This window comes from Nerophis ophidion, linkage group LG17, assembly GCF_033978795.1.
Source record: "Nerophis ophidion isolate RoL-2023_Sa linkage group LG17, RoL_Noph_v1.0, whole genome shotgun sequence".
Taxonomy (NCBI): domain Eukaryota; kingdom Metazoa; phylum Chordata; class Actinopteri; order Syngnathiformes; family Syngnathidae; genus Nerophis; species Nerophis ophidion.
Window position 1 is genome coordinate 6,828,917 of NC_084627.1, and position 25,802 is coordinate 6,854,718.

Sequence of the window (25,802 nt, forward strand, 5' to 3'; positions counted from 1 at the left end):
GCAAACATCCAAAATGGCTGCTGTTTGTTTACATTTAGCAGCGCCGGCGTGAGAGTATTTTAAAGTAAATACACCAAATAGATCGCAAAAATTATGGGAATACGACAGAGTGGATCTTAAGAGGAAATTATCTACAAGAGTTAAAAGATTCAACATCACAGAAGTGCACTTTTCACGCTCTCTGGTGGAAGTATGACGTACTTCTTCAAAGGTGAGTCGTAAATGTTGGCTGCAAGTTGTCAAGTAGCGTTACTTTAGAGTCACGTGACTCATAGAAGTCTAAAGTCAATATTAATTGAGTCAATATGCAGTGACAAAACTTATGATTAATGTGTGACTTCTGATTATAGCTAATTTTAACAGCAGTTGGTGTGTGTGTATGTGTGTGTATGTGTGTGTGTGTGTGTGTGTGTGTATGCGAGACACTACATGTGAGACAAGTTTTTTTTTTTCATAAAATGGATACAAACAATTATTTCACTGTTTCCCAGACAATAATTGAATACTATTAACAAAACGACTACAAGAAAGGAAAGAGAAAACTAAGGAATAAACACGTGCGATTGATAATGCGTGTAAGATAATGAAATAAAACAACAAAGTCTGCGATGAGGTGGCGACTTGTCCAGGGTGTACCCCGACTTCCGCCCGATTGTAGCTGAGATAGGGGCCGGCGACCCCAAAAGGGAATAAGCGGTAGAAAATGGATGGATGGAACTCAAGAAAGTAACATATGATGTATTTGTCTTTGATTGACAGTTTTTTAGAATATGGGGCAATTTCATGGCCTCTTTGTTTATATTTGTCGTCAATACGAAGTTTTTTTATTTCAGAACAAAACCAGAAAATATTTGCTTTCATTGAACGCCCCAATGCAGTTGAGATAGGCTCCAGCACCCCCCGCCGCCCCGAAAAGGACAAGCGGTAGGAAATGGATGGATGGATATGGATACTCTACGGCAGTGGTTCTCAAATGGGGGTACACGTACCCCTGGGGGTAATTGAAGGTATGACAAGGGGTACGTGAGATCTCTTTTTAAATATTCTAAAAATAGCAACAATTCAAAAATCCTTTATAAATATATTTATTGAATAATACTTCAACAAAATATGAATGTAAGTTCATAAACTGTGAAAAGAAATACAACAATGCAATATTCAGTGTTGACAGCTAGATTTGTTTTGTGGACATGTTCTATAAATATTGATGTTAAAGATTTATTTTTTTGTGAAGAAATGTTTAGAAGTAAGTTGATGAATCCAGATGGATCTCTATTACAATCCCCAAAGAGGGCACTTTAAGTTGATGATTACTTCTATGTGGACAAATCTTTATTTAGAATTGAATCACTTGTTTATTTTTCAACAAGTTTTTTAATTATTTTTATACATTTTTTTCCAAATAGTTCAAGAAAGACCACTACAAATGAGCAATATTTTGCACTGTTATACAATTTAATAAATCATAAACTGATGACATAGTGCTGTATTTTACTTCTTTATCTCTTTTTTTCAACTAAAAATTGCTTTGCCCTGATTAGGGGGTACTTGAATTAAAAAATTGTTTACAGGGAGTACATCACTGAAAAAAGGTTGAGAACCACTACTCTAGAACAGGGGTGTCAAACTCAAATACAGAGTGGGCCATAATTCTAAACTGAACAAATCCGCGGGCCAAAGTTGAACAAATTAACCTTTTAATAGGGACCCAAACAAGTTTTGCATTGAATATTGCACAAGCAAGGCTTATATAACTTTATAGTGACATGCAAAATCGAGTTTTGTTGGAAGCGGGGATGTATATTGTAGCGTCCCGGAAGAGTTAGTGCTGCAAGGGGTTCTGGATATTTGTTCTGTTGTGTTTATGTTGTGTTACGGTGCGGATGTTCTCCCGAAATGTGTTTGTCATTCTTGTTTGGTGTGGTTTCACAGTGTGGTGTAACAGTGTTAAAGTTGTTTATACGGCCACCCTCAGTGTGACCTGTATGGCTGTTGACCAAGTATGCCTTGCATTCACTTGTGTGTGTGTAGAAGCCGCATATATTACGTGACTGGGCCGGCACGCTGTTTGTATGGACAGGTTGACGACAGGTTGTAGAGGATGCTGAAAGCAGTACCTTTAAGGCACGCCACCAATATTGTTGTCCGGGTGGAAATTTGGGAGAATAGTTGCCCCGGGAGATTTTCGGGGAGGCACTGAAATTCGTGATTCTCCTGGAAAAATCGGGAGGGTTGGCAAGTATGAGAATTAGCGTTGAATGCGGTGATACAACAGCACCGCCACTGTATAATACCGGCGGGCCAGCTCTAATGTTCATTTATTATTGCCTCAAGGGCCAAATGAAATTACACGGCGGGCCAAATTTGGCCCGCAGGCTAGAGTTTGACACCCATGCTCTAGAACAAGGCATTGCCTGGTGGCAAGCACGTGACCTAGACCCCCCCCCCCCCCCCTGAGGGCGGGCAAACATCCAAAAGGGCTGCTGTTTGTTTACATTTAGCATCGCAGGCGTGAGAGTATTTTAAAGTGAATATACGAAACAGATCGCAAAAAATATGTGAATATGACAGAGTGGATCTTAAGAGGAAATACTTTATGCAAGAGTTGAAAGATTCTACATCACAGAAGTGCACTTTTCACGCCATCTGGTGGAAGTATGACGTACTTCTTCAGAGGTGATCGAGTAGTAATTGTTGGCCACAAATGGAGCAGTTCCAAGTTGGCTTCAGCGCACGTCCAATTTGTCCAGGTAGAAAGTTGTGAGGGATAAGTTGGGACGGCGTGGCGCAGTGGGAGAGTGGCCGTGCGCAACCCGAGGGTCACTGGTTCAAATCCCACCTAGAACCAACCTCGTCACGTCCGTTGTGTCCTGAGCAAGACACTTCACCCTTGCTCCTGATGGGTGCTGGTTGGCGCCTTGCATGGCAGCTCCCTCCATCAGTGTGTGAATGTGTGTGTGAATGGGTAAATGTGGAAGTAGTGTCAAAGCGCTTTGAGTACCTTGAAGGTAGAAAAGCGCTATACAAGTACAACCCATTTATCATTTATTATTTATTTATAAACAAATCCAAGCGACTCCATACTTTTTTTTAGTAAACTTCGTCAGTTCATGGTTTTGTTTTTTACTCTTCAGCGTGAATGGTAGTAGATCGTTAGGCCGTTAATTGGAAATGTAAAAACGCTAACAACAAGTGTGTGGACTGGAAGCCTACAAAAGACTCTCAGATCTGCAGTAAACATTTCTTGCATGGTAAACCAACAAATGACCACCTTCGCCATTGTTAGACATGGACTAGACATCATCAGTTACCGTGAAAAGAAGAAGACTGGTGCAGCCAGGACCCACACTAACATGAACTCCTGCTGCTGCTTCCATGGATGAAGTTATCCCAGAGACTGGCCAAGTAGAATATAGTTCTGAATCCACCACACCAGGTATGATCAAACTTGACATGGACAGTAGTCGAAATAAACATTGTTGAAACATATTGCTACAATATACAATAATGCTGTGTAAAAATATTCATAAAATGTACATCACGTAATTGTTATCCAGTAATTAGAAATGTTCTAAGTGTCATGGATTATCTACTAATAGGTTGTATCAATTTACGGCTATTTTTTTTTTACTAAAAAGTACCAATTAATTATTAATTATTACTAGGCAAACGATTTTAAATGACACATTCTTCTTTTTTTCAGTTCCCAAAACTCATCACTGCGGTGGAATCTGTGGAACATAAACATCATCAAAAACATTTTTTTTTTCTATAGTCACAAAAATCATTATAATTTATGCAATACCTGGAGTAGGCAAGAGGTTTAAAAACTTTAAAATCATCCTAAATGTTGAACTTTCACACAAACAGAATGAATATTACGTGCATTGCCATTTGGGTTCAAACTTAAACACTACACAATCTGAATATTTAATATAAATTGTATTATTCATATTCGGTTTTCTATTATCCTATATGGTTACATACCCAGCAAAACAGGTACAATATGCACTATTGACTCTCCCTGACTTCTTCTCAATAGCAAGCTACAGCTAATGGGGAGCACCGTGAACATTCCTGGAAGGCATACACTCGACCTTAAGGACACAAAACTGGCTTTCATTGCTGATAGGATTGTAGAACAGTTCCTTCATCCACCCTGCAAGGCATAGTCATAGATTTAGTATGATGGTGTGTAATGTGTTCAACGTCACAAGTAGAGGGAAATGTCTGTGAATGACTTTCGCCGTCGTCGCTCGGGTTCCATGGACCACTCAGGAAGGACATTGCTTTGAGGAGGGTTGACTTCTTTATTTCCTTCAAATAAAGCTTTGTCTTCAGGTCGGATCGCTTTTCAGCTGCTCTTCTCCACTGCTCGCTCACGGGCCGCTTTTCAGCTGCCGTCCTCGTCGTCCTCTTCTGCTCGTTGCTTCCGCTCCTTGGTGGCTGTTGTGGGCTCTCCTCCTCCTTCTCCCCTTTTATACATTGTGAGGATATAAGTTAATTGTCTACTGGTGCGCGATCCACACACCTGCACATGTTTGCGGCGTCGCTCCCGGCACGCCCCGCCTCTCCGCTCGGCCGCATTCGCCGCCTCCTTGCCGCCATCTTGGACAGGGCTCAAGCGTGCCCTGCCGCTCCATCGGACCGTCGGCTCCGCCTCTCCACAATTTCCTTCTGTTTGAAGTGAAGAACTTGTCAAATTAGTGAATTAAATATTTCATAGATTGCATTTACCAATAATTACTCTTTAAGCAATCTGTTGAAAATAAAACTAAACTATTGCAACTGTAATTATGTTTAACTATCGCATCAAAATAAATTATGTGCCGAGTATTTTAAATACATGCACAAATATTGCTAACTAAAATTACCCGATTACTCGATATTGGGGAAATAAAAACGTTCATGAAGCTCACCATATGGTAAAATACAAACATAAAGGACATCTGACATGTTGTGAAATAACTGTAACCCTTGTCGTCTTTGTAACTTTGAAGCATTCTTGTGTCCAGGTGTGTAACACCAAGGTACATGCCTACATCAAAGGACATGTGTGTAACACCAAGGTACATGCCTACGTCAAAGGACATGTGTGTAACACCAAGGTACATGCCTACGTCAAAGGACATGTGTGTAACACCAAGGTACATTCCTACATCAAAGGACATGTGTGTAACACCAAGGTACATGCCTACATCAAAGGACATGTGTGTAACACCAAGGTACATGCCTAAGTCAAAGGACATGTGTGTAACACCAAGGTACATGCCTACGTCAAAGGACATGTGTGTAACACCAAGGTACATGCCTACAGCAAAGGACATGTGTGTAACACCAAGGTACATACCTACATCAAAGGACATGTGTGTAACACCAAGATACATACCTACATCAAAGGACATGTGTGTAACACCAAAGTACATGCCTACATCAAAGGACATGTGTGTAACACCAAGGTACATGCCTACATCAAAGGACATGTGTGTAACACCAAGGTACATGCCTACATCAAAGGACATGTGTGTAACACCAAAGTACATGCCTACATCAAAGGACATGTGTGTAACACCAAGGTTCATGCCTAAGTCAAAGGACATGTGTGTAACACCAAGGTACATTCCTACATCAAAGGACATGTGTGTAACACCAAGGTACATGCCTACATCAAAGGACATGTGTGTAACACCAAGGTACATGCCTACATCAAAGGACATGTGTGTAACACCAAGGTACATGCCTAAGTCAAAGGACATGTGTGTAACACCAAGGTACATGCCTACATCAAAGGACATGTGTGTAACACCAAGGTACATGCCTACAGCAAAGGACATGTGTGTAACACCAAGGTACATACCTACATCAAAGGACATGTGTGTAACACCAAGATACATGCCTACAGCAAAGGACATGTGTGTAACACCAAGGTACATACCTACATCAAAGGACATGTGTGTAACACCAAGATACATACCTACATCAAAGGACATGTGTGTAACACCAAAGTACATGCCTACATCAAAGGACATGTGTGTAACACCAAGGTTCATGCCTAAGTCAAAGGACATGTGTGTAACACCAAAGTACATGCCTACATCAAAGGACATGTGTGTAACACCAAGGTTCATGCCTAAGTCAAAGGACATGTGTGTAACACCAAGGTACATGCCTACATCAAAGGACATGTGTGTAACACCAAGATTCATGCCTAAGTCAAAGGACATGTGTGTAACACCAAGGTACATTCCTACCTCAAAGGACATGTGTGTAACACCAAGGTACATACCTACATCAAAGGACATGTGTGTAACACCAAGGTACATGCCTACATCAAAGGACATGTGTGTAACACCAAGGTACATGCTTACATCAAAGGACATGTGTGTAACACCAAGGTACATTCCTACCTCAAAGGACATGTGTGTAACACCAAGGTACATACCTACATCAAAGGACATGTGTGTAACACCAAGGTACATGCCTACATCAAAGGACATGTGTGTAACACCAAGGTACATGCCTACATCAAAGTACATGTGTGTAACACCAAGGTACATGCCTACATCAAAGTACATGGTAGGCGGCCAGAGCCTCATGCCATCCTTTTCTCCTACCCAACAGTCAGAAATAAAAGAGGGTCTGGCAAAAAGTTACCAGTGTCTTTTACTAAAAAGTTTTTGGTAGTCCTCAGCCTTTTTCTTGTTCACCTCTTGTTCGGTTTTATTGGCTTGGACTCCCATTCCCCACGCAGCAAAAGCCCTGGCAGGAAGATCTTTTTTTAAATTTACGGATGCTTTGAACCCACGACGACGCAAACAGGCTTTCAAGAAGTCGACACTCCTTGGCATAAAATACATTCAAAGTCGACATTTACTTCTAAATCAACAATAAGAAAGCCATTTTCTCCGTTTGTTTATCCCTCTCCATCTTTGACCCGTCAAACAAGAGTCTTGCGAGAATGAGATGAAAGTAGCGTTACTTTAGCGTCATATGTCTCGAGTAGAAGTAAAAAGTATATTCATTGAGTAAAAGTAAGTCAACATTCAGTGACAAAATTACGGAATAACTGGTGAGTGTCTTCTTATTCTAGCTTATTGTTTAACAGTAGATGGTGTGTGTGTGTGCGTGCGTGTGTGTGTGTGTGTGTGTGTGTGTGTGCGTGTGTGTGTGTGTGCGTGTGTGTGTGTGTGTGTGTGTGTGTGTGTGTGTGTGTACGCCAAAGACTACTACTACAAAAGAGACACCACTACAACAAAAGAGATACTACTACAACATGTACTACAAAAAGTGTACAATCATTTTACACTCATGTTTAAAACTAGGCTAATGTTAGCATCCATCCATTTTCTACCGCTTATTCCCTTTGGGGCCGGGGATTTTGGGGGGCGCTGGTGCCTATCTCAGCTACAATTGGGTGGAAGGCGGCGTACACCCTGGACAAGTCGCCACCTCATCGCAGGCTATGCTAGCTAAAACATCTTGTTTTCTCTAGTTGGAAGTGGAATTCTTGTGGGGCGAAATGATTGAAATGTTCTTCTTCACACTTTGTAAGCAAACATTGAAGAGTCGTGTCACTTTTTGCAGCGTGTTGTTGGACCGGGTCATGTGACTGCCAGGCTGCGTTTGATTGGCTGAATGGAGTCCCAGGTCAGTGTGTGCTGACCTTGTATTGATGAAACAGAGTCACGTGACACAAGTCCCTAACGAGACAAATCGATACATCTTTGCAAGCACTAATTAATCATTATTGATAGATATAATGATCATATCCATGAATGCAGCGATTGGAATGAAAGTCGGTGTAACAAAGTAAACGTTTTTTCTACACAGATATACTCACGTAAAAGTAAGAAGTATTTTGCATTAAAACTACTACAATAAGTAGTTACATGTATTTACATGTGGATGGAAGAGTCATTCAATATTCTGATGATGTCAATGAATGTGTGATTGTTGTTATTATGATTTCTATCTGGTGAAGTTGCCTATGTAAGAACCTCACCTGCAGATGTGCTGACGTTAGAGTAACCATGGCGACGTGTCAACAGGAAGCAGAAGTCTCCACTGAGCACGCTGCATCCGTGTGCAGGGGCGGGGCTACACGGATCACACGTGGAGGAATGCGCCCGGTCTCCTCTCAGCTCGTTTTGCAGGATGAGCTCCACCCTTGTGGCTCGTGAGGGAGGGGGCGGGCTGAAACTGGGCCCCAGTCTGACTCACATCATCTAGGTGTGGCTTTGCAGGCTCCTCCAGGAACTCCAGAGTGGCTGGGCCAGTTCTCCGCACACGGAGCGAGCAAAAGAAGAACATGACAGACCCCGAAGCTGTCTCCCCCCAGCAGAACGGTGCCGACCCGGCCGCCGAGTGTGAGCAGACACACACTGATTCTGGCCGGCAGCAGAAAGCCGTGGTGGCAGAAGAAAGCACTTCTGAAGGCGTGGAAGAAGACCAAGTGACAGAAGAACCTTTGGGTCCAGATGACATGGTGTGTGATTCCTGCATCGAGAGCCCCTGCAGGGCCATCAAGTCCTGCCTCACCTGTCTGGTGTCCTACTGCGAGGCCCACCTCCGGCCTCACCTGGAGAACCCAAAGTTCCAGAACCACCGGCTGGTAGATCCGCTCCGGGACATCGAGAGGAGGACCTGCGAGGTCCACAAGTGGCCCCTGGAACTCTTCTGCTATGCCGACGCCTGCTGCGTGTGTCAGGACTGCGTGGTCGAGGAGCACAGGGGCCACAACACCGTCGCCGTGGTCGAGGCTCGCCGCCGGGTCGAGGCAGGTTCTACACACACACACACACACACACACACACACACACACATTTGGGAGAACTGGTGGTCCGTAAAGATAGTCTGAGACAAGATGAAATCTTCAAATGCACAAAGGTCGCTTTGACTGGTGATGATGATGATGATGATGATGTTGTGTACTCACACATGTGATCACTGTCTTAGGACTTAGACTTTGGATCTTTGTTCCGGTAACCTTACACTGGGACACATGCAAAGATCAACTTCTGCTATTTGTGGCTCTTTGTGACAGTCGCTGATCTTTACGTGGACATCAGCTTCCTGTTCCAAGGGTTCAGCTGCTTCCTTCTCTGTCACACACACACACACACACACACACACACACACACACACACACACACACACACACACATTGCCTGTGGTGTGTGTGCTTGTTGGTTCCACCGACATCGTTATGCACACAGCATGTTCGGTGTTTAGAGCCCGGTCATCTGTAGGGTCTCCATTTTGCAAGAAGCAGCGTGTGCAAAATGTCAGAGAATGACTTTTTACCACAAACACATTCCTAGCCCCTTCCTGCTCCGCCACTGATAATATGGCACATTTTCCCTGCTCTTATTATTGTCCTCATGGCGCACAGTGTTGGTGCTGAGAAAAGTATTTTATGTACCATGCACATTAATTATCCACCCAACTGCTTTGATTAAAAAAGTCTTTCACATAAAAGAAAGACTGGTGTACTTCCACCCGGGTACACGTGGGTAGGTACACTATCTTTACAAATAGTAGTAACAGCACAACTGTGTGCAGCAGTATAATCTTTACAAATAGTAACATTAGTACTAGGTGCAGTAGTATGTGTACAAATAGTAGTAGTAATAATAGCAGTACTAGGTGCAGTAATATGTGTACAAATAGTAGTAGTAATAATAGCAGTACTAGGTGCAGTAATATAATGTGTACAAGTAGTAGTAATAATAGCAGTACTAGGTGCAGTAATATGTGTACAAGTCGTAGTAATAATAGCAGTACTTGGTGAATGGAAAGGTTGGGTGCCCAAAGAGTCACAGCCTTACTACACATGGAGCTTAAAGGTGAACTGGAGGCTCCTAAGGAGGCAGGCAGTGATGTGGTGGCCCGGGTCTACCCAACATGGTGGTCTCAGGTTCCTCAACAGGAAGTTGATCACTCCTAAGGTGGCAGGCAGTGATGTGGTGGCCCGGGTCTACCCAACATGGTGGTCTCAGGTTCCTCAACAGGAAGTTGATCACTCCTAAGGTGGCAGGCAGTGACGTGGTGGCCCGGGTCTACCCAACATGGTGGTCTCAGGTTCCTCAACAGGAAGTTGATCACTCCTAAGGTGGCAGGCAGTGATGTGGTGGCCCGGGTCAACCCAACATGGTGGTCTCAGGTTCCTCAACAGGAAGTTGATCACTCCTAAGGTGGCAGGCAGTGACGTGGTGGCCCAGGTCCACCCAACATGGTGGTCTCAGGTTCCTCAACAGGAAGTTGATCACTCCTAAGGTGGCAGGCAGTGATGTGGTGGCCCGGGTCTACCCAACATGGTGGTCTCAGGTTCCTCAACAGGAAGTTGATCACTCCTAAGGTGGCAGGCAGTGATGTGGTGGCCCGGGTCAACCCAACATGGTGGTCTCAGGTTCCTCAACAGGAAGTTGATCACTCCTAAGGTGGCAGGCAGTGATGTGGTGGCCCGGGTCAACCCAACATGGTGGTCTCAGGTTCCTCAACAGGAAGTTGATCACTCCTAAGGTGGCAGGCAGTGATGTGGTGGCCCGGGTCTACCCAACATGGTGGTCTCAGGTTCCTCAACAGGAAGTTGATCACTCCTATGGTGGCAGGCAGTGACGTGGTGGCCCGGGTCTACCCAACATGGTGGTCTCAGGTTCCTCAACAGGAAGTTGATCACTCCTATGGTGGCAGGCAGTGATGTGGTGGCCCGGGTCTACCCAACATGGTGGTCTCAGGTTCCTCAACAGGAAGTTGATCACTCCTAAGGTGGCAGGCAGTGACGTGGTGGCCCGGGTCTACCCAACATGGTGGTCTCAGGTTCCTCAACAGGAAGTTGATCACTCCTAAGGTGGCAGGCAGTGATGTGGTGGCCCGGGTCTACCCAACATGGTGGTCTCAGGTTCCTCAACAGGAAGTTGATCACTCCTAAGGTGGCAGGCAGTGATGTGGTGGCCCGGGTCAACCCAACATGGTGGTCTCAGGTTCCTCAACAGGAAGTTGATCACTCCTAAGGTGGCAGGCAGTGATGTGGTGGCCCGGGTCAACCCAACATGGTGGTCTCAGGTTCCTCAACAGGAAGTTGATCACTCCTAAGGTGGCAGGCAGTGATGTGGTGGCCCGGGTCTACCCAACATGGTGGTCTCAGGTTCCTCAACAGGAAGTTGATCACTCCTATGGTGGCAGGCAGTGACGTGGTGGCCCGGGTCTACCCAACATGGTGGTCTCAGGTTCCTCAACAGGAAGTTGATCACTCCTATGGTGGCAGGCAGTGATGTGGTGGCCCGGGTCTACCCAACATGGTGGTCTCAGGTTCCTCAACAGGAAGTTGATCACTCCTAAGGTGGCAGGCAGTGACGTGGTGGCCCGGGTCTACCCAACATGGTGGTCTCAGGTTCCTCAACAGGAAGTTGATCACTCCTAAGGTGGCAGGCAGTGATGTGGTGGCCCGGGTCTACCCAACATGGTGGTCTCAGGTTCCTCAACAGGAAGTTGATCACTCCTAAGGTGGCAGGCAGTGATGTGGTGGCCCGGGTCTACCCAACATGGTGGTCTCAGGTTCCTCAACAGGAAGTTGATCACTCCTAAGGTGGCAGGCAGTGATGTGGTGGCCCAGGTCTACCCAACATGGTGGTCTCAGGTTCCTCAACAGGAAGTTGATCACTCCTAAGGTGGCAGGCAGTGATGTGGTGGCCCGGGTCTACCCAACATGGTGGTCTCAGGTTCCTCAACAGGAAGTTGATCACTCCTAAGGTGGCAGGTAGTGATGTGGTGGCCCGGGTCTACCCAACATGGTGGTCTCAGGTTCCTCAACAGGAAGTTGATCACTCCTAAGGAGGCAGGCAGTGACGTGGTGGCCCGGGTCTACCCAACATGGTGGTCTCAGGTTCCTCAACAGGAAGTTGATCACTCCTAAGGTGGCAGGCAGTGATGTGGTGGCCCGGGTCTACCCAACATGGTGGTCTCAGGTTCCTCAACAGGAAGTTGATCACTCCAAAGGAGGCAGGCAGTGATGTGGTGGCCCGGGTCTACCCAACATGGTGGTCTCAGGTTCCTCAACAGGAAGTTGATCACTCCTAAGGGGGCAGGCAGTGATGTGGTGGCCCGGGTCTACCCAACATGGTGGTCTCAGGTTCCTCAACAGGAAGTTGATCACTCCTAAGGTGGCAGGCAGTGATGTGGTGGCCCGGGTCTACCCAACATGGTGGTCTCAGGTTCCTCAACAGGAAGTTGATCACTCCTAAGGTGGCAGGCAGTGACGTGGTGGCCCGGGTCTACCCAACATGGTGGTCTCAGGTTCCTCAACAGGAAGTTGATCACTCCTAAGGTGGCAGGCAGTGATGTGGTGGCCCGGGTCTACCCAACATGGTGGTCTCAGGTTCCTCAACAGGAAGTTGATCACTCCTAAGGAGGCAGGCAGTGATGTGGTGGCCCGGGTCTACCCAACATGGTGGTCTCAGGTTCCTCAACAGGAAGTTGATCACTCCTAAGGTGGCAGGCAGTGATGTGGTGGCCCGGGTCTACCCAACATGGTGGTCTCAGGTTCCTCAACAGGAAGTTGATCACTCCTAAGGTGGCAGGCAGTGATGTGGTGGCCCGGGTCTACCCAACATGGTGGTCTCAGGTTCCTCAACAGGAAGTTGATCACTCCTAAGGTTGCAGGCAGTGATGTGGTGGCCCGGGTCTACCCAACATGGTGGTCTCAGGTTCCTCAACAGGAAGTTAATCACAGGCTTCCTGGGCCATCTGGACCTACTGAGGAATTCCAAGTGAGTGTTTTTATCCTCAGAGGGAGCTGAAAGACAAGCGCAGCGAGATGACCAAGACGGTGACGGCGGCGGAGAACGCCATCAACAAGCTGCAGCTCAACACCGTCTCCATCGAGGTAAAGATGGCGCCTGAAAGGTGGGCGGGGCCCACAGAAACAAACGTGTGAGCGTGCTGTCTGCAGCATTCGGTGACGGAGGTGCGGGCCGCCATGGAGGATCAGTTTGAGCGGCTGCGGGCGGCGGTGGAGAAGGCCAAGCGGGACGTGACCGACATCCTGGAGGGCGAGGAGAAGCAGGCTCTGCGGCAGGCTGACGGCATCAAGGTGCACCTGGAGCAAAGGTGCGGCGAGCTGAAGAAGACTCAGGCGCAGGTGGAGAAGCTCTCCCGGAACAAGAACGATGTGGACTTCTTACAGGTAACCATGGCAACTATGGAAGTATTATTGCAACAAAACCGCTTAATGCATATCTCAATTTGTGCATCTGTAATCTGATTCTTGTGTCTGTGTACTCATTTGTGTTTGTATCTCAATCTGTGTGTGTTCAATCAGGTCTGTGTGTGTTCAATCAAACTGTGTGTCTGTACCTCAATCTGTGTGTTCAATCAAACTGTGTGTCTGTATCTCAATCTGTGTGTGTTCAATCAGATCTGTGTGTGTTCAATCAAACTGTGTGTCTGTATCTCAATCTGTGTGTGTTCAATCAGATCTGTGAGTGCGTAGCTCAATCTGTGTGTGTCTGTATCTCAAACTGTGTGTGTTCAATCAAATCTGTGTGCGTGTTTTAATGTGTGCCTATCTCAATCTGTGTGTGTTCAATCAGATCTGTGTGCGTATCTCAATCTCTGTGCGCGTGTTTTAATGTGTGTGTCTGTATCTCAATCTGTGTGTTCAATCAGATCTATGTGTGTGTGTTTTAATGTGTGTGTCTGTATTTCAATCTGCGTGTGTTCATTCAGATCTGTGTGTGCGTGTACTAATTTGTGTTTCCGTATTTCGATTTGTGTGTGTGTAATCACATCCTTGTGTGCCTTTTTAAAATTGTGTATCTGTATTTCAATCTGTATGTTAGTAATTGGATCTGTGTGTGTGTTTACTAATTTGTGTTTCCGTATTTTGGTGTGTGAAAAAACGTAATGTACCACACATATCAAATTACGGGCACACAAATTAAAACACACACACATGTATCTAATTGCACACATACAAATGAAAACATGCACATGCGATTTGATTACACAAACACATCAAAATAGGCACACAAATTAAGACAAGAACAGATCTGATTACACACACAATTCGAAACAAGGAAAAAAAATTAAAACACACACATATTGAAATACAGACACACAAATTAAAACAGTCACGTGGATCTGATTGTGCACACACATCAAAACTCAAACACACAAAACACACACACAGATTGAGATACGGACACACACAGTAAAACACACACACACAGATCTGATTACACACACATATTAAGATACAGACACACAAATTAAAACATGAACACACAGATAACACACACACATACAGATTAAAGGTAAAGCCACACACATTAAATCATGCACACAGATTTGATTACACACACAGATTAAGATACAGACACAAATTAAAAAATGCACACACAGATAACTCAAAATCACATTAAAACACATACACAGATTGAGATACAGACACACACATTAAAACATGCACACACAAATTTCATGACCCACACATTGAGATACAGACACACACATTAAAACACTCACACAAAATTCTGATTACACACAGATTGAGATGCAGACACACAAATTAAAACATGCACACACGGATAATTACACACAGATTGAGATACAGACACACATTAAAACACGCACACACAGATTAAGATGCAGACACAAATGAAAACATGCACACACAGATCTGATTACACACACAGATTGAGATACAGACACACAAATTAAAACATGCTCACACAGATTAAGATGCACACAAATGAAAACATGCACACACAGATCTGATTACACACACAGATTGAGATACAGACACACAAATTAAAACATGCACACACAGATTAAATCACGCACACACGGATTTGATTACACACACACATATTACGATACAGACACACAAATTAAAACCTGCACACACAGTTAATTCAAACACACATTAAAACACACACAGATTGAGATCCAGTCACACACATTAAAACACGCACACACAAATTTGATTACACACACATTGAGATACAGACACACAAATGAAAACACGCACACACAGATAATACACACATAGATTGAGGTACAGACACACACATTAAAAGATTCACACCCAAATCTGATTACACACACAGATTGAGATACAGACACACCAATGAAAACATGCACACACAGATTGAGGTCCAGACACACACATTAAAAGAAGCACACACAGATTGTTCCACATGACGGATGTGTGACCGTGTGCTGTGTCAGGAATACTCGGAGTGGAAGAAGGAGGCGTCGGACATTTCCCTGCCGGGCGTCTACATCGGCCTGATGGACCGCCTCAACTCCTTCAGCCAGGTGATCCAGGACGCCACGCAGGAGCTGTGTGCCATGCTGGACACCGCCTACGTGGACAAGATCAAGGACACCTGCAACACAGGTGACTTCCTGCTGACGAGCAGAGGGAGCGGGCGTGTTGCCACTGGTGTGGAATGTTCCGCTGGGGAGGCTCTCCTCACCTGAGTGACACACCTGGCACCTGAGTGCTGCAAGTGGAGCCTGCCTGTCAGTATCAGCCCACTTCTCCAAGTAGGCTTGGAGGCCAGTACACAAGGTCGATTAGTACCTCGTTATCTAACCTATTGCTGTAGTACTTGTACTTGTAGTACTATACACACTTTTTTATACTTGTAGTAGTACTAGTGCACTTATAGTTCTTTAACTTCTAGTAGTATATTCTTCTAGTTGTAGTCTTGTATTTTAGCTTCTTGTAGTTGTAGTAGTGTGTTGTAGTTATAGCAGTTGTAGTAGTGTATTTTAGTTTGTTGTAGTTAAAGCGGTTGTAGTAGTGTATTTTAGTTTGTTGTAGTAGTGTACTTTAGTTTGTTGTAGTTAAAGCAGTTGTTGTAGTGTATTTTAGTTGTAGTGTATTTTTGTGTGTTGTAGTTAAAGCAGTTGTAGTAGTAGTGTATTTTAGTTTGTTGTAGTAGTGTACTTTAGTTTGTTGTAGTTAAAGTAGTTGTAGTGTATTTTAGTTGTAGTGTATTTTTGTGTGTTGTAGTTAAAGCAGTTGTAGTAGTAGTGTATTTTAGTGTTGTAGTTGTAGTAGTGTATTTTAGTTGTAGTTGTAGTAGTGTATTTTAGTTTTTTGTAGTTAAAGCAGTTGTAGTAGTGTATTTTTGTGTGTTGTAGTTAAAGCAGTTGAAGTAGTAGTGTATTTTAGTTGTAGTTGTAGTAGTGTATTTTAGTTTGTTGTGGTTAAAGCAGTTGTAGTAGTGTATTTTAGTGTGTTGTAGTTAAAGCAGTTGTAGTAGTAGTAGTGTATTTTAGTTTGTTGTAGTTGTAGTAGTGTATTTTAGTTTGTTGTAGTTAAAGCAGTTGTAGTAGTGTATTTTACTTGTAGTGTATTTTTGTGTGTTGTAGTTAAAGCAGTTGTAGTAGTAGTGTATTTTAGTTGTAGTAGTGTATTTTAGTTGTAGTAGTGTATTTTAGTTGTAGTTGTAGTAGTGTATTTTAGTTTTTTGTAGTTAAAGCAGTTGTAGTAGTGTATTTTAGTTGTAGTAGTGTATTTTTGTGTGTTGTAGTTAAAGCAGTTGTAGTAGTAGTGTATTTTAGTTGTAGTTGTAGTAGTGTATTTTTGTGTGTTGTAGTTAAAGCAGTTGTAGTAGTAGTGTATTTTAGTTGTAGTAGTGTATTTTAGTTTGTTGTAGGGGACGGTGTGCGCAGTTGGAGTGGCCGTGCGCAACCCGAGGGTCCCTGGTTCAAATCCCACCTAGTACCAACCTCGTCACGTCCGTTGTGTCCTGAGCAAGACACTTCACCCTTGCTCCTGATGGCTGCTGGTTAGCGCCTTGCATGGCAGCTCCCTCCATCAGTGTGTGAATGTGTGTGTGAATGTGGAAGTAGTGTCAAAGCGCTTTGAGTACCTTGAAGGTAGAAAAGCGCTATACAAGTACAACCCATTTATCATTTATTCGTAGTGTATTCTTTTAGTTATAGTAGTTGTAGTCTTGTATTCTAGTTTTTTGTAGTAGTGTATTCTAACTTCTTGTAGTTGTAGTAGTGTATTCTACTTTGTTGTAGTTATAGCAGTTGTAGTAGTGTATTTTAGTCTGTTGTAGTACTAGTAGATGTAGTAGTGAATTTTAGACTGTTGTAGTTGTAGTAGTGTATTTTAGTTTGTAATACTATATTATAGTGTGTTGTAGTAGTGTGCTTTAGCTTCTTGTAGTTGCAGTAGTGTATTCTAGTTTGTTGTAGTTGTAGCAGTTGTAGTAGTGTATTTTAGTGTGTTGTAGTTATAGTAATTCTAGTAGTGTATTTTAGTATGTTGTTGTAGTGTATTTTAGATTGTAATACTATATTATAGTGTATTGTAGTAGTGTATTTAAGTTTGTTGTAGTTATAGTAGTTGTAGTATTGTATTTTAGTTGGTTGTAGAAGTGTATTTTAGTTTGTGATACTATATTATAGTGTTGTAGTAGTGTATTTGTTTGTTGTAGTTATAGTAGTTGTAGAAGTGTATTTTAGTTTGATATTATAGTGTTGTAGTAGTGTATTTTAGTTTGTTGTAGTTGTAGTCTTGTATACTAGTTTGTTGTAGTGGTATTTTTAGTAGAGTACTTATAGTTCTTGTACTCGTAGTAGTGTGTTGTAGTTTCTTGTATTTGCGTTAGTGTACGTTTCTTATAGTTATAGTTGTGTACTTGTACTTCTTTTAGTTGTGGTAGTGTACTTAGTTTCTTTTACATAAAGTGTATAAAAACATGGAAGTATTAAAAGAAGAATTGACGGTGCTGATAAGATGAGTATATATTTGAAGTGTATATAAATATTGATGTTACATATAAGATGAGTATATATTTGGATTGTATATAAATACTGATGTTGCAGATAAGATGAGTATATTTTTGGAGTGTATATAAATATTGATGTTACATATAAGATTAGTATATATTTAGAGTGTATATAAGTATTGATGTTGCAGATAAGATGAATATATATTTGGAGTGTATATAAATATTGATGTTGCAGATAAGATGAGTATATATTTGGAGTGTATATAAGTGTTGATGTTGCATATAAGATGAGTATATATTTGGATTGTATATAAATACTGATGTTGCAGATAAGATGAGTATATTTTTGGAGTGTATATAAATGTTGATGTTGCAGATAAGATGAGTATATATTTGGAGTGTATATAAGTGTTGATGTTGCATATAAGATGAGTATTTATTTGGAGTGTATATAAATATTGATGTTACATATAAGATGAATATATATTTGGAGTGTACATAAGTGTTTGATGTTGCAGACAAGATGAGTATATATTTGGAGTGTATATAAGTGTTGATGTTGCAGACAAGATGAGTATATATTTGGAGTGTATATAAGTGTTGATGTTGCAGACAAGATGAGTATATATTTGGAGTGTATATAAGTGTTGATGTTGCAGACAAGATGAGTATATATTTTTGAGTGTACATAAGTGTTGATGTTGCAGACAAGATGAGTATACATTTGGAGTGTATATATGTGTTGATGTTGCGGACAAGATGAGTATATATTTGGAGTGTACATAAGTGTTGATGTTGCAGATAAGATGAGTATATATTTGGAGTGTATATAAGTGTTGATGTTGCAGACAAGATTAGTATATATTTGGAGTGTATATAAGTGTTGATGTTGCAGACAAGATGAGTATATATTTGGAGTGTACATAAGTGTTGATGTTGCAGACAAGATGAGTATATATTTGGAGTGTACATAAGTGTTGATGTTGCAGACAAGATGAGTATATATTTGGAGTGTACATAAGTGTTGATGTTGCAGACAAGATGAGTATATATTTGGAGTGTATATAAGTGTTGATGTTGCAGACAAGATGAGTATATATTTGGAGTGTACATAAGTGTTGATGTTGCAGATAAGATGAGTATATATTTGGAGTGTATATAAGTGTTGATGTTGCAGACAAGATGAGTATATATTTGGAGTGTATATAAGTGTTGATGTTGCAGACAAGATGAGTATATATTTGGAGTGTACATAAGTGTTGATGTTGCAGACAAGATGAGTATATATTTGGAGTGTATATAAGTGTTGATGTTGCAGACAAGATGAGTATATATTTGGAGTGTACATAAGTGTTGATGTTGCAGATAAGATGAGTATATATTTGGAGTGTATATAAGTGTTGATGTTGCAGACAAGATGAGTATATATTTGGAGTGTATATAAGTGTTGATGTTGCAGACAAGATGAGTATATATTTGGAGTGTACATAAGTGTTGATGTTGCAGACAAGATGAGTATATATTTGGAGTGTATATAAGTGTTGATGTTGCAGACAAGATGAGTATATATTTGGAGTGTACATAAGTGTTGATGTTGCAGATAAGATGAGTATATATTTGGAGTGTACATAAGTGTTGATGTTGCAGACAAGATGAGTGTACATAAGTGTTGATGTTGCAGACAAGATGGGCATATATTTGGAGTGTATATAAGTGTTGATGTTGCAGACAAGATGAGTGTACATAAGTGTTGATGTTGCAGACAAGATGAGTATATATCTGGAGTGTACATAAGTGTTGATGTTGCAGACAAGATGAGTATATATTTGGAGTGTACATAAGTGTTGATGTTGCAGACAAGATGAGTATATATTTGGAGTGTACATAAGTGTTGATGTTGCAGATAAGATGAGTATATATTTGGAGTGTATATAAGTGTTGATGTTGCAGACAAGATGAGTATATATTTGGAGTGTATATAAATATTGATGTTGCAGACAAGATGAGTATATATTTAGAGTGTATATAAGTGTTGATGTTGCAGACAAGATGAGTGTACATAAGTGTTGATGTTGCAGACAAGATGAGTGTATATAAGTGTTGATGTTGCAGACAAGATGAGTGTACATAAGTGTTGATGTTGCAGACAAGATGAGTGTACATAAGTGTTGATGTTGCAGACAAGATGAGTGTACATAAGTGTTGATGTTGCAGACAAGATGAGTGTACATAAGTGTTGATGTTGCAGACAAGATGAGTGTACATAAGTGTTGATGTTGCAGACAAGATGAGTGTACATAAGTGTTGATGTTGCAGACAAGATGAGTGTACATAAGTGTTGATGTTGCAGAGAAGATGAGTGTACATAAGTGTTGATGTTGCAGACAAGATGAGTGTACATAAGTGTTGATGTTGCAGAGAAGAGGAGTGTACATAAGTGTTGATGTTGCAGAGAAGATGAGTGTACATAAGTGTTGATGTTGCAGACAAGAGGAGTGTACATAAGTGTTGATGTTGCAGAGAAGAGGAGTGTACATAAGTGTTGATGTTGCAGACAAGATGAGTGTACATAAGTGTTGATGTTGCAGAGAAGAGGAGTGTACATAAGTGTTGATGTTGCAGACAAGAATGAGTGTACATAAGTGTTGATGTTGCAGAGAAGAGGAGTGTACATAAGTGTTGATGTTGCAGACAAGATGAGTGTACATAAGTGTTGATGTTGCAGAGAAGAGGAGTGTACATAAGTGTTGATGTTGCAGAGAAGATGAGTGTACATAAGTGTTGATGTTGCAGACAAGATAAGTGTACATAAGTGTTGATGTTGCAGACAAGAGGAGTGTACATAAGTGTTGATGTTGCAGAGAAGAGGAGTGTACATAAGTGTTGATGTTGCAGACAAGATGGGCATCAAGACGACGGTGCAGGCCATGGTGGCGTCCAAACACAACATGAGTCTCCCCGACCCCGTGACCCGGGAGGACTTCCTGAAGTGTGAGTGCGTGAGCGTCCGACTCCCGACCTTTGACCCGTGGCACTGAGCAGGTGTCCCCCTTGCAGACGGCGCCCAGGTGAGCTTCGACGCGGACACGGCTCACGTCTTCCTGCGTCTGACGGAAGACAACCGCAAGGTGAGCAACACCACGCCCTGGCAGCACCCCTACCCCGAGCTGCCCGAGCGCTTCGACGGCTGGCGCCAGGTGCTGGCGGCCGAGAGCTTCTACCTGGGCCGCCATTACTTCGAGGCGGACATCAGCGGCGAGGGCACGCACGTGGGCCTGACCTACAAGAGCATCGAGCGCAAAGGTGAGGAGAGCAACGGCTGCATCGCCGCCAACAACTTCTCCTGGTGCCTGCAGTGGAACGGACGCAGCTTCTCCGCCTGGCACAGCGGCGTGGAGACGCCCCTCAGCGTGGGCAGGTTCACACGCCTGGGCGTCTACGTGGACGCCCCCAAGGGCCTCCTGGGCTTCTACGGCGTGGACCGGGTCATGACGCTCATCCACAGCTACCAGGCCGACTTCCTGGAGCCGCTCTATCCCGCCTTCTGGCTGTCCAAGAAGGAGAACGTGGTGCTCCTGGTGCCGCCCGGCGAGCCCTTGCCTCTCAAGAGCCCCTCCCCTCCCACCTCGCCCACCAATGGCCTTCCTCTGCCGTGAACACACCCCACGCTTACACAACTTTGCCTTTTCAGCTCACACCGATCACATCCATTTACAGGCCAGGGAGTTTTCAACCAAAGATAGAAAACACACAAATCCAAACACGGACACACCAGTTAAAACATTCACACATCATCTCATTACACACACACACACACACAAATGAAAATATGCACACACAATTTAAAACACCCACACATGGGTCTGATTACACACAAGTTGAAACACACACACTGATCAGATTACACACACACAAATCGAAACACGGACACATATTTAAAACATGCACACATGATCTAATAGCACACACAAATCAAAATACAGACACAAAACACCCACACATGAATCTGATTACACACACATACGTTGAGATACAGACACACAAATTACAACACGCACACACACATCTGATTACACACAGATTGAGATACAAACACAAATTACAACACGCACACACACACATCTGATTACACACAGATTGAGATACAGACACAGAAATTACAACACGCACACACAGATCTGATTACACACAGATTGAGATACAGACACACACTACAACACGCACACACACATCTGAATACACACAGATTGAGATACAGACACACAAATTACAACACGCACACACACATCTGATTACACACAGATTGAGATACAGACACACAAATTACAACACGCGCACACAGATCTGATTACACACATATTGAGATACAGACACACACATTACAACACGCACACCCAGATCTGATTACACACAGATTGAGATACAGACACACAAATTACAACACGCGCACACACATCTGATTACACACAGATTGAGATACAGACACACAAATTACAACACGCACACACACATCTGATTATACACAGATTGAGATACAGACACACAAATTACAACACGCACACCCACATCTGATTACACACAGATTGAGATACAGACACACAAATTACGACACGCGCACACACAGATCTGATTACACACATATTGAGATACAGACACACAAATTACAACACGCACACCCACATCTGATTACACACAGATTGAGATAAAAACACACATTACAACATGCACACACAGATCTGATTACACACACAAAAACAACTGTTTAGTTGATCTTTCAAATGTCATCCTGGCCCTTTTTTCAAAGTTATTCCAGATGGGAGATACTGATAGTCTCTCCACTTTGACCATTGTAAGACTTAGCTGTCAAAGTACTGACATTATCACGCACGCAGCAGCAGTCCTGAAAGGATGCAAAGACAAGACACTTCCCCACCACTAGTTGGTGCTAGAGACACATGAGGGGGTTTGCATAGTTCTTCTCTCAAAGGGAAACCTCTGACCACAATCTCACATATTGACCACAATCTCACATATTCCACTTGGAAACATTTTGGGGAAAATATATATGATTTTTTCCATCCATTTTTCAGCAAGGAGGACTTGTGTGAGTTTCAGGACAAAGATAATGCATCAAAATCACTGTTATGATTGATGAACTATTAAATGCTGTAATGACCTCATCTGAAGGTTTCCACTTCAACACATCTTTTTGTAAACAATGCATAGTTTGTGTTTACATAATAAAGAACTTGTTTTACAAAAACCGCATAAAACATTAAAAAAAACAACTTACAATTACACACAAACTTTATATCTACAAATAGGTCCAAAGCAGGTAAATAATTTAAAGCATTGAGAGTTAAAATATATATAAATATCCTAAAAGTTTTTGAGTGTGCCTGTTTTTATCACTAAGTAGGCTTAACGTAGTTTTGAATTAAGTTGACACAAATGTTAATATTATAAAGACAAGTATCATATTGTGATCAATGATATAACTTAATATCATTATTATTAAGACAAGTATATTGTGATGAATAATAAATACAACTAAGAATAGTTTTGAAGACAAGTATCATGATTACTATAACTTAATATCATTATGAAGACAAGTATCATTGTGATGAATGATAAATATATCTTTTAATATCATGAAGATGATTATTGTGATAAATAATATAACTTAATAAGTATATTTTGAAAAATAATGCAACTTAATATCATGAAGAAAAATATCATCATATTGCAATAATACAACTTGATATTATGATCATATTTTGATAATGTACTTTTAGTCAACATTCATGTCTACAACCTTCTAATACGCCCATGAATAATAAGCATTTCATTGATGAGTATTCACGAAACATCACAATTGAAGTATTAATTCTGAGTCAGTAATTAATTACTTTCATGGATGAAGTATAGTCCATTAAAGTAATCTATTACTTCCATGGACGACACCTGAAAATAATTGTATTTTATATTTTATTTAGTACTGACTTTGAAATAAAAATGTTTTCTTTTTCAGTGTTTTATTAAAGTATAACTACACATTGAAATCATCAGTCAGCCGAAACAGACCAAACTAAAAGTAATATAATCGAATAAATACACTTTATTAATATGATGTATCACTGGAACCGGAAGTTTAGAGAAAAGACCGCGGACTGGCGGCAAAATACAGCGTCTTGCTTTTATTTTGATATGTAATACAGTAGTCCTTCATTGGTTGATTGAAACTTTATTTAGTAGATTACACACTTCAGTACATATTCCGTACATTTGACCACTAAATGTTAAAACCCCAATAAGCTTTACAACTTGTTTAAGTCGGGGTCCACAGTTGTGTCGGACAGGTGTGTCTACAACAACTTCCGGTTCCGTTGTCGCGCTCCTTAAACACATTTTTTTGTTGAAGAACTTTCATTTTTGATATAAGAATTGTAAAATTAATCAAGGTATTGCTCTTTGACACTGAACAAATAACATTGGTGTGTTTTGTTTTTCAAAATAAACCCATCGCTTTTTGTTTTGTCTTTCAATTCCCCTTCAATAAACGAAGTATGTTGATTAGATGTTCGATTTCATGATCGAAACATAGGCAGCGATCATTAATTAGATGTTCTATTTCATGAAACATAGGCAGCAATCATTAATTAAATGTTCTATTTCATGAAACATAGGCAGCAATCATTGATTAAATGTTCTATTTCATGAAACATAGGCAGCAATCATTGATTAAATGTTCTATTTCATGAAACATAGGCAGCAATCATTGATTAAATGTTCTATTTCATGAAACATAGGCAGCAATCATTGATTAAATGTTCTATTTCATGAAACATAGGCAGCAATCATTAATTAAATGTTCTATTTCATGAAACATAGGCAGCAATCATTGATTAAATGTTCTATTTCATGAAACATAGGCAGCAATCATTGATTAAATGTTCTATTTCATGAAACATAGGCAGCAATCATTGATTAAATGTTCTATTTCATGAAACATAGGCAGCAATCATTGATTAAATGTTCTATTTCATGAAACATAGGCAGCAATCATTGATTAAATGTTCTATTTCATGAAACATAGGCAGCAATCATTGATTAAATGTTCTATTTCATGAAACATAGGCAGCAATCATTGATTAAATGTTCTATTTCATGAAACATAGGCAGCAATCATTGAGCGTTCAGGAAGCGACATCCGGGATTACGAGCATGACGTCACAATCAACGGCCATACGGAGTTGCCAGGTGACAAATGACATGTTGCTAGTAGTGTAGTAGTAGTATCTTACATGTTGCTAGTAGTGTAGTAGTAGTATCTTACATGTTGCTAGTAGTGTAGTAGTAGTAGTAGTATCTTACATGTTGCTAGTAGTGTAGTAGTAGTAGTAGTATCTTACATGTTGCTAGTAGTGTAGTAGTAGTATCTTACATGTTGCTAGTAGTGTAGTAGTAGTATCTTACATGTTGCTAGTAGTGTAGTAGTAGTAGTAGTATCTTACATGTTGCTAGTAGTGTAGTAGTAGTAGTAGTATCTTACATGTTGCTAGTAGTGTAGTAGTAGTAGTAGTATCTTACATGTTGCTAGTAGTGTAGTAGTAGTATCTTACATGTTGCTAGTAGTGTAGTAGTAGTATCTTACATGTTGCTAGTAGTGTAGTAGTAGTAGTAGTATCTTACATGTTGCTAGTAGTGTAGTAGTAGTAGTAGTATCTTACATGTTGCTAGTAGTGTAGTAGTAGTATCTTACATGTTGCTAGTAGTGTAGTAGTAGTAGTAGTATCTTACATGTTGCTAGTAGTGTAGTAGTAGTAGTAGTATCTTACATGTTGCTAGTAGTGTAGTAGTAGTATCTTACATGTTGCTAGTAGTGTAGTAGTAGTATCTTACATGTTGCTAGTAGTGTAGTAGTAGTATCTTACATGTTGCTAGTAGTGTAGTAGTAGTAGTAGTATCTTACATGTTGCTAGTAGTGTAGTAGTAGTAGTAGTATCTTACATGTTGCTAGTAGTGTAGTAGTAGTATCTTACA

General features: G+C 41.5%; 1 protein-coding gene and 1 long non-coding RNA gene across 5 annotated transcripts; one reads left to right on the forward strand and one right to left on the reverse strand.

The window, feature by feature from the left end:
* On the forward strand, positions 1-24,290 carry trim16 (tripartite motif containing 16). 3 transcript variants are annotated; one of them, XM_061875924.1, is made up of 8 exons: positions 1-211; positions 7,585-7,647; positions 8,049-8,776; positions 12,788-12,883; positions 12,950-13,183; positions 15,229-15,400; positions 20,655-20,750; positions 20,817-24,290. In XM_061875924.1, the coding sequence occupies exons 3-8, from the start codon at positions 8,309-8,311 to the stop codon at positions 21,413-21,415; spliced, it is 1,665 nt and encodes a 554-aa protein (XP_061731908.1). In that variant the 5' UTR covers positions 1-211; positions 7,585-7,647; positions 8,049-8,308; the 3' UTR covers positions 21,416-24,290. The 3 variants fall into 3 exon arrangements, with proteins under 3 accessions (XP_061731908.1, XP_061731910.1, XP_061731909.1); XM_061875926.1 differs by lacking the exon at positions 7,585-7,647; XM_061875925.1 differs by lacking the exon at positions 1-211 and having other exon boundaries at positions 7,477-7,647.
* LOC133535914 (uncharacterized) lies at positions 4,291-9,157 on the reverse strand. 2 transcript variants are annotated; one of them, XR_009802355.1, is made up of 3 exons: positions 8,003-9,157; positions 4,532-4,677; positions 4,291-4,475 (listed from the first exon to the last, which is right to left on the reverse strand). It is a non-coding gene; the product is annotated as an uncharacterized LOC133535914 (long non-coding RNA). The 2 variants fall into 2 exon arrangements; XR_009802354.1 differs by having other exon boundaries at positions 4,291-4,677.
* Positions 24,291-25,802: the final 1,512 nt, after the last annotated feature.

What these genes read in the sequence shown, in the direction of transcription:
- trim16 (XM_061875924.1), top strand. Translation starts at nt 8,309, where the DNA reads ATGACAGACCCCGAAGCTGTCTCCCCCCAGCAGAACGGTGCCGACCCG. An exon ending in TCAACACCGTCTCCATCGAG is followed by an intron (nt 12,884 to 12,949) that starts GTAAAGATGGCG and finishes TGCTGTCTGCAG; the next exon opens with CATTCGGTGACGGAGGTGCG. An exon ending in ACGATGTGGACTTCTTACAG is followed by an intron (nt 13,184 to 15,228) that starts GTAACCATGGCA and finishes GTGCTGTGTCAG; the next exon opens with GAATACTCGGAGTGGAAGAA.